The sequence below is a fragment of the Chanodichthys erythropterus genome, chromosome 11 (assembly GCF_024489055.1).
Source record: "Chanodichthys erythropterus isolate Z2021 chromosome 11, ASM2448905v1, whole genome shotgun sequence".
NCBI lineage: Eukaryota > Metazoa > Chordata > Actinopteri > Cypriniformes > Xenocyprididae > Chanodichthys > Chanodichthys erythropterus.
In genome coordinates, this window is record NC_090231.1 from 59714484 (window position 1) to 59728160 (window position 13677).

The following is a 13677-nucleotide window of genomic DNA, read 5'->3' on the forward strand; positions in this document are numbered from 1 at the left end:
CACTTGGCTGTTAAATATGCATATTTATATAACTAGTTATATTTACTTTAATTGAGAATTAGTAAAATTAAAAAATGCTGTAGAACTTTGTTCATTTATTGATGTTAACTAATTTGTTACATTATAAATTATACGTTATGTTTATAACGTAATGTTGACAAATGAAACCTCATTGTAAAATGTTACCAAAATATATGTAACTTTAATTTACTGAAGCCACTGATGTTTATTTCCTAAAATCTTAGAATTAATCTTAGAATTGCTTCGCCGCTGCTGGTGTTTGCGTCTCCGTATAGCTTTGTCGTCTTTATTGAATCTCTTTTATTCATTGTTGCTTATATTATTATTATTGCCTACCACATTAATCTGACGTCGCTAGCCTGTAATCTTTGAATCTAAATCGCTGTTACAACACGTTTGCATCTTGCTTGTTAACTTGTCATCAGTCTCGCGCACTCCTTTTCAAGACGTTCAGCTGTGACAATTCGGATCAGTCTACAAACACGGTGAGTTATGTCATCCTTTCCCACTGTTATCTCCTGTTCAATTTGTTACATGTTCAGTGTAGCTCTCTGTCAGTGACGAGGGATTTATGTCATAAATGTAGGGAAATAATCAGGCTGACAGAGAATCTCAGAATTAGAGACACGCATCCAAACTTTAATCGAGGATAGTAAGAATGCAGGGGCTTCAGATACTGTTTTGGATGCGACTACCTTAGTGAACTCTGTACATTGTTCGGTTCCGGCTGTAGAGCCCGCGCAGCAGGGCACTTGGGTGACGGTGAGGCGGCCTAGCCGCGGAAAACACCACTCTTCCGTTCCATTAAGAACATCAAACAGGTTCTCCCCACTCAGTGACGCAACCACTGAGAATCCTGTTGAAAGTGCCCTAGTTATTGGCGATTCTATTACACGGAACGTGAAAATTGAGACACCAGCCACCATAGTCACATGTTTGCCGGGAGCCAGAGCACCTGACATCAAAGCAAATTTAAAAGTGCTGGCTAATGCTAATCGTAAATACTCTAAAATTATTATTTACGTCGGCACAAATGATGTTCGACTTCGCTAGTCGGAGATCACTAAAATTAACATTAAAGAGGTGTGTGAACTCGCAAGTACAATGTCAGGAGAAGTAATTTGCTCTGGTCCCCTTCCTATTCGGAGTGATGAGATAGTTAGCAGATTATCATCACTCAATGGCTGGCTGTCTAAGTGGTGTCCGCAGAATAATATAGGTTTCATAGACAATTGGAAAAGTTTTTGGGGCAGACCTGACCTGTTGAAAAGAGATGGTATTCATCCGTCCCGGGATGGTGCTGCTCTTCTCTCTAGTAATATGGCACATAGTCTCAGAACTAAAACATGACAAACTACGGCCCAGATAAGGAAGCAGACGGACTGGCTAAACCTACCGTCTGCTAGCTGCCTCACGTTACAGAAGTCAGATAATTCACAGCACATAAAAACACTTTCACCTAGATATTATCACATAGAGACTGTGTCTGTACCACGAATTAGTAAAAACAAAAAACGTCCAAACCCATTAAATGGTAAAAATTTAATTGATGTTCAACAAATTAAAAAAAAAAAAAAAAAAAAAAAAAAATCGAGATAATGATAAACAAATGATAAAGCTTGGGTTGTTAAATATTAGATCACTTTCTTCAAAAGCACTTATTGTAAACGATATTATCACAGACAATAATCTAGATGTGCTGTGTTTGACAGAAACCTGGCTAAAACCAGACGATTACATTACTTTAAATGAGTCTATCCCTCAAGGTTATGATTATCGACACAATCCTCGACAGAAAGGCAAAGGGGGAGGTGTTGCTGTAATTTATAGTAATATTTACAGTATCAGCCAGAAGTCTTTCAAATATAATTCCTTCGAAGTGATAGTGCTTTACGTAACATTATGTAAGTTGACATTTGTGCTGGCTACTGTATACAGGCCACCAGGGCACCATACTGACTTTATCAAAGAGATTGCCGATTTTCTATCAGAGTAAGTACTAGCTGCAGATAAAGTCCTTGTTGTTGGTGATTTTAATATCCATGTAGATAATAAAAAAAGACTCATTGGGATTGGCATTTACGGACATTCTAAACTCTATTGGAGTTAGATAACACGTGTCAGGACCCACTCATTGTCGTAATCATACTTTAGATCTAATATTGTCACATGGAATCGATATTGACGCAGTTGAAATTCTGCAGCAGAGTGACGACATCTCAGATCATTATCTAGTCTCGTGTATACTACATTTAGTTAAAGAGGCTAAACTGCCTCCCTACCATAAATATGGTAGAACCATCACTTCTACCACTAAAGATCGCTTTATAAATAACCTTCCTGGTTAAACTTCTTCATGTAATAATCTAGAATACTGTCTAACACTTGATGGCTGCTCTGTTAAGTCTTCGTCGTCAGTTAGGAACCTGGGTGTGCTCTTTGATACCAATCTTTCATTTGAAGGCCATGTTACTAGCATCTGTAAAACCGCTTTCTTCCATCTTAAAAATATATCTAAACTACGACATATGCTCTCAATGAAGAATGCAGAACAGTTAGTTCATGCGTTCATGACCTCAAGGCTAGATTACTGTAACGCTCTACTGGGTGGTTGTTCCTCCCGCTTGATAAATAAACTACAGCTCGTACAAAATGCAGCAGCTAGAGTTCTTGCTAGAACTAGAAAGTATGACCATATTAGCCCAGTTCTGTCGTCACTGCATTGGCTTCCTGTTAAACATCGTATAGATTTTAAAATCTTGCTAATTACTTACAAAACACTAAATGGTTTAGCTCCCCAGTACCTGAGCGAGCTCTTAAAGCATTATAGTCCTTCACGTTTATTGCGATCTCAGAATTCAGGCCAGCTGATAATACCCAGAATATCAAAATCAACTGCAGGCGGTAGATCCTTTTCCTATTTAGCACCTAAACTCTGGAACAATCTTCCTAGCATTGTTCGGGATGCAGACACACTCTGTCAGTTTAAATCTAGACTAAAAACACATCTCTTTAACCTGGCATACACATAACACATTATATATTTATATTTTCAAATCCGTTAAAGTATTATTAGGCTGCATAAATTAGTTCAGCCGGAACCGGGAACACTTCCTATAACACCAGATGTACTCGTTACATCAGAAGAAGAATGGCATCTATGCTAATATTAGTCTTTCTGTTTATCCCGAGGTTTACCGTAGTCAACCGGATCTGGGCCGTATCCAGCTGAGACCAAGGACCAGTGCCATGACACGACCACAACGCAGCCCTGAAGTATCAGCAGAGATCGAGTCAACCGGATCATCCATTGTGAAGACATCATCAACACGATAGCCAGTGCCACAGTTCCTCAACAAACCGTCAATACCGGCGTGATGAATACGATCCTCAGCCGGATGGAACTGAAATACATACTTTGATTGTTGCAATCCTATCGGACTTATGATAGCAACCTGATTGTAACAAAGCACTGTTCGCCAGAGGAGAACTGGCCCCCCGACTAAGCTTGGTTTCTCCCAAGGTTTTTTTCTCCATTTTAACACCTATTTGCCACTTGTTTGCCACCTGATGTCACCTGATGGAGTTTGGGTTCCTTGCCGCTGTCGCCTTTGGCTTGCTTAGTTGGGGACACTTGACATCTGATATTCAATAGTATTCTTGACATTTATTCAACAGTGCTTTGATCTGCCTGCATTGACACTATTATTTAAAAGCTGCTGTGCAGCCAAATTATGTACCAGTTATCAATGTAAAGCTGCTTTGATACAATCTGCATTGTAAAAAGCGCTATATAAATAAAGGTGACTTGACTTGACTCTAATCTAGAGTAATTCTAGTCTTCCCTAAATATTAATGTTCATTAACGTGCTATTTTAATTATGCCTTATTATATTTACACTATTTGTTGGTGTCAGTATTCTCTTTTAAAAGAAATGGATACTTTCTTTCAGCAATGATCCATTAAATTGATTTAACTATAAGTGCAATAATTAGATTTATTTTAATCATGTACAACTGAATTGAACCAAACACAGGGTTTATAAACAGTGAACTAATCAAAGAGACACCGCTGACATGAGTGACTAATTACACAATGAAGAAACCCTAGAGACTATCAGGAACAAAGGAAACAGAAAACTGCCAAAGGAAAATAATGAAAGTGAAAGAAAATTTAAGAAACAAAACTGAATGTGACAAGTTTTCTGAGAGAACTTTCGTTTCCAGAGAAATTCAATTAAATGAAACTTGTCATTACATTCAGTCAAAGACACATTTTTCATTCATGAGATTCTCTGGGAGTTTCATGTTTTAACTTCTTAGAATCAGGAGCACTTTCATTTTACAGAAAAACAGTAAAATGGTTATTAACATATTAATAATTTCATCTTTATATTTTATTTTGTTATATTTTATACATTTATTTATAAATAAATATATACACGGACTAATCGATTATTAAACAGGACAGAAGCATGTTGACAAGGTTTTAATTAAAGTTTAATTTTAACCTGCTCCAACATGCCTGTAAAATGTGTGATATATTGTTGATCTGAAAACAACTGGAAATATGATTCTACAGATAATGCATTGTTTAGTGTGGTAAAATAGTTTGACCACTTTTTGTTCATTTTATCAGTTAACTAATTTACTGATGCCACTGATCCTTTTTTGTAATCCAATCATTAGATTAGATTAACATGTAAATTGTTCTCACATGCTTCAATTACGTCCTCAACCTTTTCATCATGTTTGGTACATTGAAACAGACGTTTCTGATATGGGTCATTCTTTCCGTTTGGTGCATCCTAATGAAAAACAATACTGCATATTTTACATAAAATGTAATCAACTTTCAATAAACTAAAAATAAATCATAATGATTAGTACCTAAAAAATAACTTATATATATATATATATATATATATATATATATAATTATATATTACACACACATGACTTTCTGAAGCACTTGATCAAATTGCCCAATCATGTTTTCTCAACTTCAAATAAAATATACTGTACATAATCAAACTCCACCCTGTTACACTGCTACTACTCGCCCTTCAGCATATTCCCTAAATCACATGACTTGCTATAAGTGACATTTCCTTGAAAGGAAAGCAACTCCAAGAACAAACTTTAAGTTATTTTCAAGTTATAAACTTTCCTCTTTTCCTAATTTTTTGAAGACTTATCTAATATAGTTAAAGCACAATATGTCCTCCCCTTTGTGTCAATTTAAACTGGACATGAAAAAGCTTATTTCAGTTTTAAATAGTTTTTATATATCTATTAAAGTTCTTACTAAATGTTTGTTGTTCTTAGTTAATGGCCTTTATTAGCTTATAATTGCATAGAACAGGTGTCGTAACAGATTTCCTACAACAAGCATGCATGTTTCTTTGTAATTAATTTCTCAAAAGACAAAAAGCGCTTCAGGTGTAACAGGTTTATGACACAAAAGGGGTGTGATATTTCACTTAAAAGCTTGTGCTGCCGTATCTATTGAACAGAACAACAGAAAGGGTAAGACAATTCACACATTTCTCTCTTCTGACCAACACTGAAGAAACTAGTAGTCAAATTTATACAACTTCTTTTGTGCTCATTTTTAAGTTTCACGTGTTTGGAATGAAAATCTACTTAAATGATGTAAAGTTTACAAAGAGAATAAGTCAATTTAACTTGGCTGTTTAGAGTTTGAGTAACCTATAATGAAGTTTACTTTGCAATGCCTTGTTTGCAGTATTAAACGTTAACAATATAGAACTGAATCAAGCCATGCTTTTAAAGTGTATAACTTAGGGTTAGAAGGAAAGTTGAAAATATTCTAGTAAACAGATTTTATTACACTTTGTAAGACGCATATCTACACATTGAGTTCTGCAACTGAACATACTTGGTCCGCAATAATAGGAGTAATCAGTGGATAGTTTGATATGAATCAGTCTTTGAGTAGAAAATGAACTACACAAAAATAGCAAATTACTAACCCAACAACAACAAGGGCAACAACAAAACAGGAAATACATCTAAAACCTATGAAAAAAAAAAAACACCTTATTAATTATTAATGCCCCCAGTGCATGATGGGAAGAGTGTTGAGGGGAGGGAGGAGAATCATCCCTCCTGTGCATCATCAACAATAGCCAGAGATATTGTCAAAAGCATTAAAAAAAAAAAAAAGGTAATATTAAGAGGATTTCAGTTTTCCAATTAATGTCATGTTACATTCTTCTAGTCTATTATTATTACTCAGTGTGGTTGTATAAAGAAGCACACGATGAAGGACATCCTTTGGAAGAAATGAAAACACAACCTGTAGAACAACTACAACCAAAAACAACATCAACGCAAGACAAAGAACAGACTGAAATAGAGGGCAAAAAATACAAAGGAAAAAACAAAAACTATTAGGTTACTTTTATTATTAAATTAATATTATAATAAATTTCCCCTGCAATAATTTCATAGTGCATCATAGCATAACTGACATGTTGTGAGGATAATAAAAGAATAGGTTATTAGCTCCTCTTTTATTTTTTTATTTTTTTTCTTTGTTTTACATCTATTATACAATGAATTTGTAACGTTTGGGACGGGATAACGGAGTTGGAGATTCACGTGCAGGCTTTATTAATAGGATTAGCGTAGTCGTAGGCAGAGGGTCAAACACCAGCAAACAGATACAAGGCGGCAAGGCAAAAGAGTAATCCAAACACAGGCAAAGGTCAAAGCAGGCAGCAAACAATCATAAACAAGAAAACAGTCCAGGGTCAAAAACACAGACAAGGCAAGGAACACAGACAACAGAGACAAGTTTGGATACAGGGTAAACAATACTCAGCAAAGTGTGTGTGAAATAGTGCAGCTTATAGAGGGAACCTAATTGGAAACAGGTGTGAGTGTGATCAGTGCCCAGCTGATGGACTGTGGGAAATGTAGTCCAGAGTGAAGTGACTGTGTGCAAATGAAAAAGTTAATGTTAAAACGGAGACCTCTGGTGGGGAGTGGAAGGAAGCAGCGGGCAAAACTTGACAGAATTATAGACCTATATAATTAAAATTATTAACTTCTCATATGTTTCACTATATGTATGGGCCACAAGAGAAATAATGGAATAAATTAAGACAGTTACATGTATATACCATTATCAGAAATCGTCTACTTCATCTCTCGTCGTCTTACAAAGTTTGCATGTTACTTGTGTGATATCCATTGGCTCGACTTCTTGGTTTTATCTTGAAAGAATTGTGTTGGATTAACTTGTTTTATTTAAGTAAATTCATTTTTTACCTACTTGATTGAAACATGTTCTTTCAAAAGTTGAGCCCAAAAGTAACCATTTCACATGAAATCTGCTTATTTTTCAACTCTCTAGGGAGAGAAAAAAAAAATAATAAAATAATAATAATATATTTTAATAATAAAATAATAATAATATATTTTAATAATAATAATAAATAATAATAATAATAATAATATATTTTAATAATAATAATAATAATAAATTATTATTATTATTATTATTATATAAATAGAAATAAAGCTTCAACTTCTGATGTTTCCAGTTTCCAGCAGTAATGACTTTATAAACTACTTTACTTGCATGATTGATAATATTAGAGAGAAAAATATAACCATGCAACTGTCTACTGCAGTATCGTGTCAGACAGTGCATTGTAGTGTCCCTGAGGGAAAATTCAATTCAAAGGAAAAATTCATTTCACAATTCAAAGAGGTCATAGATCCTCTTCTTAATATTATTAATTCATCTTTATCACTAGGATACGTACCAAAAACGTTTAAGCTTGCTATTATTAAAGGTGCCCTTGATTCAAAAATTGAATTTATCTCGGCATAGTTGAATAACAAGAGTTCAGTACATGGAAATGACATACAGTGAGTCTCAAACTCCATTGTTTCCTCCTTTTTATATAAATCTCATTTGTTTAAACGACCTCCGAAGAACAGGCGAATCTCAACATAACACTGGCTGTTACGTAACAGTCGGGGTGTACGCCCCAATATTTGCATAATGCCAGCTCATGATGTTCCCAACATTATAAAAAGCATTACACAAGGGTAGCCAGTATTAACGTCTGGATCTGTGCACAGCTGAATCATCAGACTAGGTAAGCAAGCAAGAACAATAGCGAAAAATGGCAGATGGAGCAATAATAACTGACATGATCCATGATATCATGATATTTTTAGTGATATTTGTAAATTGTCTTTCTAAAAGTTTAGTTAACATGTTGCTAATGTACTGTTAAATGTGGTTAAAGTTACCATCGTTTCTTACTGTATTCACGGAGACAAGAGCCGTCGCTATTTTAATTTTTTAAACACTTGCAGTCTGTATAATTCATAAACACAACTTCATTCTTTATAAATCTCTCCAACAGTGTAGCATTAGCTGTTAGCCACGGAGGACAGCCTCAAATTCACTCAGAATAAAACTTTAACATCCAAATAAATACTTTACTCACATAATTCGAAGCATGCATACAGCATGCATGATGAACATCTTGTAAAGATCCATTTGAGGGTTATATTAGCTGTGTGAACTTTGTAAATGCAATATATAGTCGAGAGGTGGTGTGGCAGGGAGCGTGAGATTTAGAGGGGCGGCGCCGAGTGTAAATCAATTCATAGTTAATGATGCCCCAAAATAGGCAGTTAAAAAAATTATTTAAAAAAAAAAAATGTATGGGGTATTTTGAGCTGAAACTTCACAGACACATTCAGGAGTCACCTTAGACTTATTACATATTGTGAAAAAACATTCTTGGGCACCTTTAAATAAGTACGTAACTGTTACAATCACAGAAGAGCAGTGTCATGATCACCGTTTGTTCCTGTCAGTTCCCGGACTACATCTCCCATCATCCTCTCTGCCACTCACCTGCACACACTTCACACTAATCACTTATCACCACACCCAGCTGCAGGTCATTACACGGACTATAAAAGACTCATACACACACCACCTCACTGCTAGGTCTTGTTTTCACTTGTGTTACACTTCCAAGCGTTTCTCCTGTCTCTCTGTCTGTTCCGGTTCCCGTTACTGATCCCCGTCTGGTTCTATTGTTCTGTGATTGATCGCTGCCTGCCTTTTGACTACTGCCTGTTATCTGACCACGATTCTGCCTGTCCCTCGCTGTTCCTGTTTGCTCCTGATTGACCCTGCCTGTATGACTACGCTCACATTTAATAAAGCTTTGCATATGGATCTCACTCTGAGTCCCGCCTTCGTTACAGAAGACCTAGCCACATCAAGATCCAGCAGCTTTGTTGGGCGTCCTAGTCCCAGCATGGATCCTGCAATGCGCCTTGTAGGCCTTCGTCAAGGTAACTGCACCCTGGAGGCACATATTCAGATATTCTTGGACATTTCTCATTTTTCTGATTTACCGGACTGTGCCCTGATTGACTTTTTTGCCCATGGACTAAACGAACCTCTTAAGGGGTATTTAATCGCTAATGGTCCCCGAGGGACGTTTATGGAATTCTTGGACTTTGCCCTGCTTACCGTTGGTTCACGTTTTACTGTGGGTGTCGCGGAGGAACGTGAAACCTCGTCTCTTCATGTAATGGCGGCTACCACAACAACACTAAGTCAAGTCTCCGCTGATCTTCCAGAGCAACGTCACGCCTTCGCTGATCGCCCAGAGCAACGTCACGCCTTCGCTGATCGCCCAGAGCAACGTCACGCCTTCGCTGATCGCCCAGAGCAACGTCACGCCTTCGCTGATCGCCCAGAGCAACGTCACGCCTTCGCTGATCGCCCAGAGCAACGTCACGCCTTCGCTGATCGCCCAGAGCAACGTCACGCCTTCGCTGATCGCCCAGAGTCACGTCAGGTCTCTAGATCAGTCCGGGAGCGGAGAGTGTTGCGTTCCAGTGTGACCGATCCACCGTTGATTTCAGTCCGAGCAGCTGGCATCCCCAAGTCTCCGCCGGCCGCTTCGCACTCAAGCCCGCCGGCCGCTTCGCACTCAAGCCCGCCGGCCGCTTCGCACTCAAGCCCGCCGGCCGCTTCGCACTCAAGCCCGCCGGCCGCTTCGCACTCAAGCCCGCCGGCCGCTTCGCACTCAAGCCCGCCGGCCGCTTCGCACTCAAGCCCGCCGGCCGCTTCGCACTCAAGCCCGCCGGCCGCTTCGCACTCAAGCCCGCCGGCCGCTTCGCACTCAAGCCAGCCGGTTTCAACGCTCTCAAGCTCGCCGGTTTCAGCGCTCTCAAGCTCGCCGGTTTCAACGCTCTCAAGCTCGCCGGTTGCTATGGACTCTCGTTCGCCTATTGCAGTGGACTTAAGCACCCTGGACGCGATGGACGAAATGGCTGCTTTGCCAGTGCCCACGGGCAAGATGGCCGCCCCTGCGGTGCTCTCTCATTCACAGCCGTACCCGCCCTTTAAATCACTGGGGGAGCTATAAACACTGATGAAACGAAAGCAAAGGTGCACTTGAACTTGTAAATCAGAAACGGAAACATTCCCACCAAACGGGGGGCCCTCCAATACACTGCTCTTTATAAATATGCTGGGATGTCCAAACATCCACTATGTAAAACTAGAAGCTTAACAAAAAAAATACATCAATTCAAACGTTGAAGAGTCAGACCACGTAGGATTTCAAAATTTGGCTAAAAATGCAAACGTATAAATGAATGTATTATTAAAGTCTTTGTATAAACAACATTATCGGACAAAAGCGCATCATTAAAGTCTGTTTTAAAAACTAAGCAAGTATAAGCAGCTTAATTTCATATTCTACTACGCTAGAGCGTCACTACTTGCTTAAGATGGTCCTTTAATAACCTGTTCCTATGTTATCTTAACCTCATCATTACACTACCACAGCGGTAAACAGTCCCTTATGGAGTACCTTCACTCAGGACGATGGGGAGTGAGTTAAAACTCATCGTCGGAGCTAAGCAGCAGGGTTTTCTCATTGTCCCGGGCGCTCAAGCAGTTGTGATTACGGGATATGGGTGGTGCGGTGACTCCCTGCTCTAGGGTGGATTGCTGGGTGTACTGTTGGTAGGCTGGGGAGAAATTGTGGATGGCATCCTGAACCATGTCTCCAGGGTTCATGGTCTCCTTCAAGCTGCTGGAGATGCTCTTCATGGGGGCACAGCGACCAAGGGAATCCAGTCTTTTGTCCATGTAGACTTTGTATGTAAACGCATGTCGCAGGGCCAATGCGGCAAAGAACATCTCAATGCAAATAATGAAATTCTGGTATCCAGCTGCAACAGTTCCCTCGCCGACAGAAACCTCAGGAGAGCTGATCTTAGGAATCGCACCACACTTCTCCAGGATAGCCAGCAGCATGCCTTGCCAGAAGGAGAGGAAGATGACCGATTTGACCATAAGGAACTTGAGCATGGGCCTGTAGGGGCTGAGGAGGTCTCGGGTGGAAAAGTAGAACAGGAAGAGGGCGTAGAGGGACAGGCTGACTGAGATGTTGTAGATGATAGTCACATACAGGTAACCACTAGCGACATTGAAGTCACCATCACGATACTTCCCAAAGGCCTGTAGGATGACTGTAATCATGGCCATCAGGGGTTTTACCACACAGAACTGTAAAGTGGCCTGTTTGCAGAATCTAAGGAAGCCAATGGAGTAGGTCTTGCCCCAAAGACAACATGTTCCGTATATACAGCTGGACTCAATGGGTTTTCCTCTGATCTCTGCCATGATAGCACTCTCTCCTCCAAGGTATTCATAACAAAGGCTCAAGAAGTTATAGATCACAAATGCCTCATAGCAATCCCTGACTGTGTCGAAGTAAACATAGTACTGGTCGTTGGTAAAAAAGAGAAGGCTGAGCCAGGAGTCAAAGGCGTAGATGGGTACGATGAAAAGGATCCGAACAATGTGCATCTGCTCCTTGGGAGAGCTGTAGTATCGCAAATGCATGTAGATCTGGTGGCAAGTGAGTAGAAGTGCTGTCCACACAAAGAAGCCTGAGACTGCCTGGGCCGTCGTTGTCATTAAGAATATGGGCTGTTCTGGAGTGAGCAGAGGAGCCTCTGGGAACCAGGAGATGTTGGGCCCAGCAGGAGCCATTGTGGCTAGGTCTTCTGTAACGAAGGCGGGACTCAGAGTGAGATCCATATGCAAAGCTTTATTAAATGTGAGCGTAGTCATACAGGCAGGGTCAATCAGGAGCAAACAGGAACAGCGAGGGACAGGCAGAATCGTGGTCAGATAACAGGCAGTAGTCAAAAGGCAGGCAGCGATCAATCACAGAACAATAGAACCAGACGGGGATCAGTAACGGGAACCGGAACAGACAGAGAGACAGGAGAAACGCTTGGAAGTGTAACACAAGTGAAAACAAGACCTAGCAGTGAGGTGGTGTGTGTATGAGTCTTTTATAGTCCGTGTAATGAGCTGCAGCTGGGTGTGGTGATAAGTGATTAGTGTGAAGTGTGTGCAGGTGAGTGGCAGAGAGGATGATGGGAGATGTAGTCCGGGAACTGACAGGAACAAACGGTGATCATGACAGGCAGAGACACAGGATGTATAAAAGTAAGGTTAGATGAACAAAACCAGATGAACAACAGTTATGCAGATGAGTGAATGGTAAATCTTCAGGTGAATGGTGATAAATGGAATGGTAATACTGTCCTTAGTTTTGTAGATGAAGGGATGATGGCAGAACGCAAGATTTCCAGACACAAACAACTGAGCTGGACTTCACACACGAAGATGGAGCACATAGGAGTAGAACAGGTTAGTAATCCAACGGAGTCCTTGAGGTGAGCACACAGGTTAGATGCTAACGAGACCGGACAATGAGTGTGTGTGAAAGAGAGTCCTTTATACTGCTGGTGATGAGCGTGCTGATGACGTGCAGGTGTGTGTGATTAGTATTCGGCTGACGGGGTGCGCTGTGATTGGGTGACGGTGGAGCCTGGCGTTTCTGTGACAGTAATAACATTGAAAACTGTCTAAAACTTGATGGCTGCTCTGTTAAAAGGGCATCGCGGGTATTGAGACTTGTATGGCTTAATATAACTTCAATTAAATCTTGTACTGAAATATGTAGTAGACAACCCATGATAGATTTACATTATTTAAAAAAAAAATTCATGACATATTTGGACTGATTTGGACAATGGGCAGCGCCATTTTGTTATTTTGTTGACAGACTGAGCTACTAACACAGTCCTATTGCTATTTTTACGGCAACACAACTTCCGAAATAATATACGATGCCACATTGTGCAGCTTTTTAGTTGTAATTTTAGTCTATAACATCTCAATTGAGACAGACTGCCTCAAAGCTTGCATGCGCTGTGATGCACAAGATATCTGTGATCGCATAAACAGCAGCATCTTCTCAGCATGTTTAACTGTGTGTAATGCATTCAGGTGATCAGATGATTTTAATGGATTAGTTCAGTTTCAAATTAAAATTTCCTGATAATTTACTCACCCCCATGTCATCCAAGATGTTCATGTCTTTCTTTCGAAAAGAAATTAAGGTTTTTGATGAAAACATTCCAGGATTATTCTCATATAGTGGAATTCACTGGCCTCCAAACAGTTGAAGGTCAAAATTACAGTTTCAGTGCAGCTTCAACGAGCTTTAAACGATACCAGACAAGGAATAAGAGTCTTATCTAGAGAAA

At 39.6% G+C, this 13677-nt stretch overlaps 1 protein-coding gene across 1 annotated transcript; it reads right to left on the bottom strand.

The window, feature by feature from the left end:
* Window positions 1-10695: 10695 nt before the first annotated feature.
* Window positions 10696-12109, bottom strand: LOC137031037 (transmembrane protein 184B-like). The gene has a single exon (XM_067401615.1). The coding sequence runs from the start codon at window positions 12104-12106 to the stop codon at window positions 10943-10945; it is 1164 nt and encodes a 387-aa protein (XP_067257716.1). The 5' UTR covers window positions 12107-12109; the 3' UTR covers window positions 10696-10942.
* Window positions 12110-13677: the final 1568 nt, after the last annotated feature.

Excerpts from the sequence above, each read along its gene's own strand:
- LOC137031037 (XM_067401615.1), bottom strand. The coding sequence starts at position 12,106 with ATGGCTCCTGCTGGGCCCAACATCTCCTGGTTCCCAGAGGCTCCTCTG.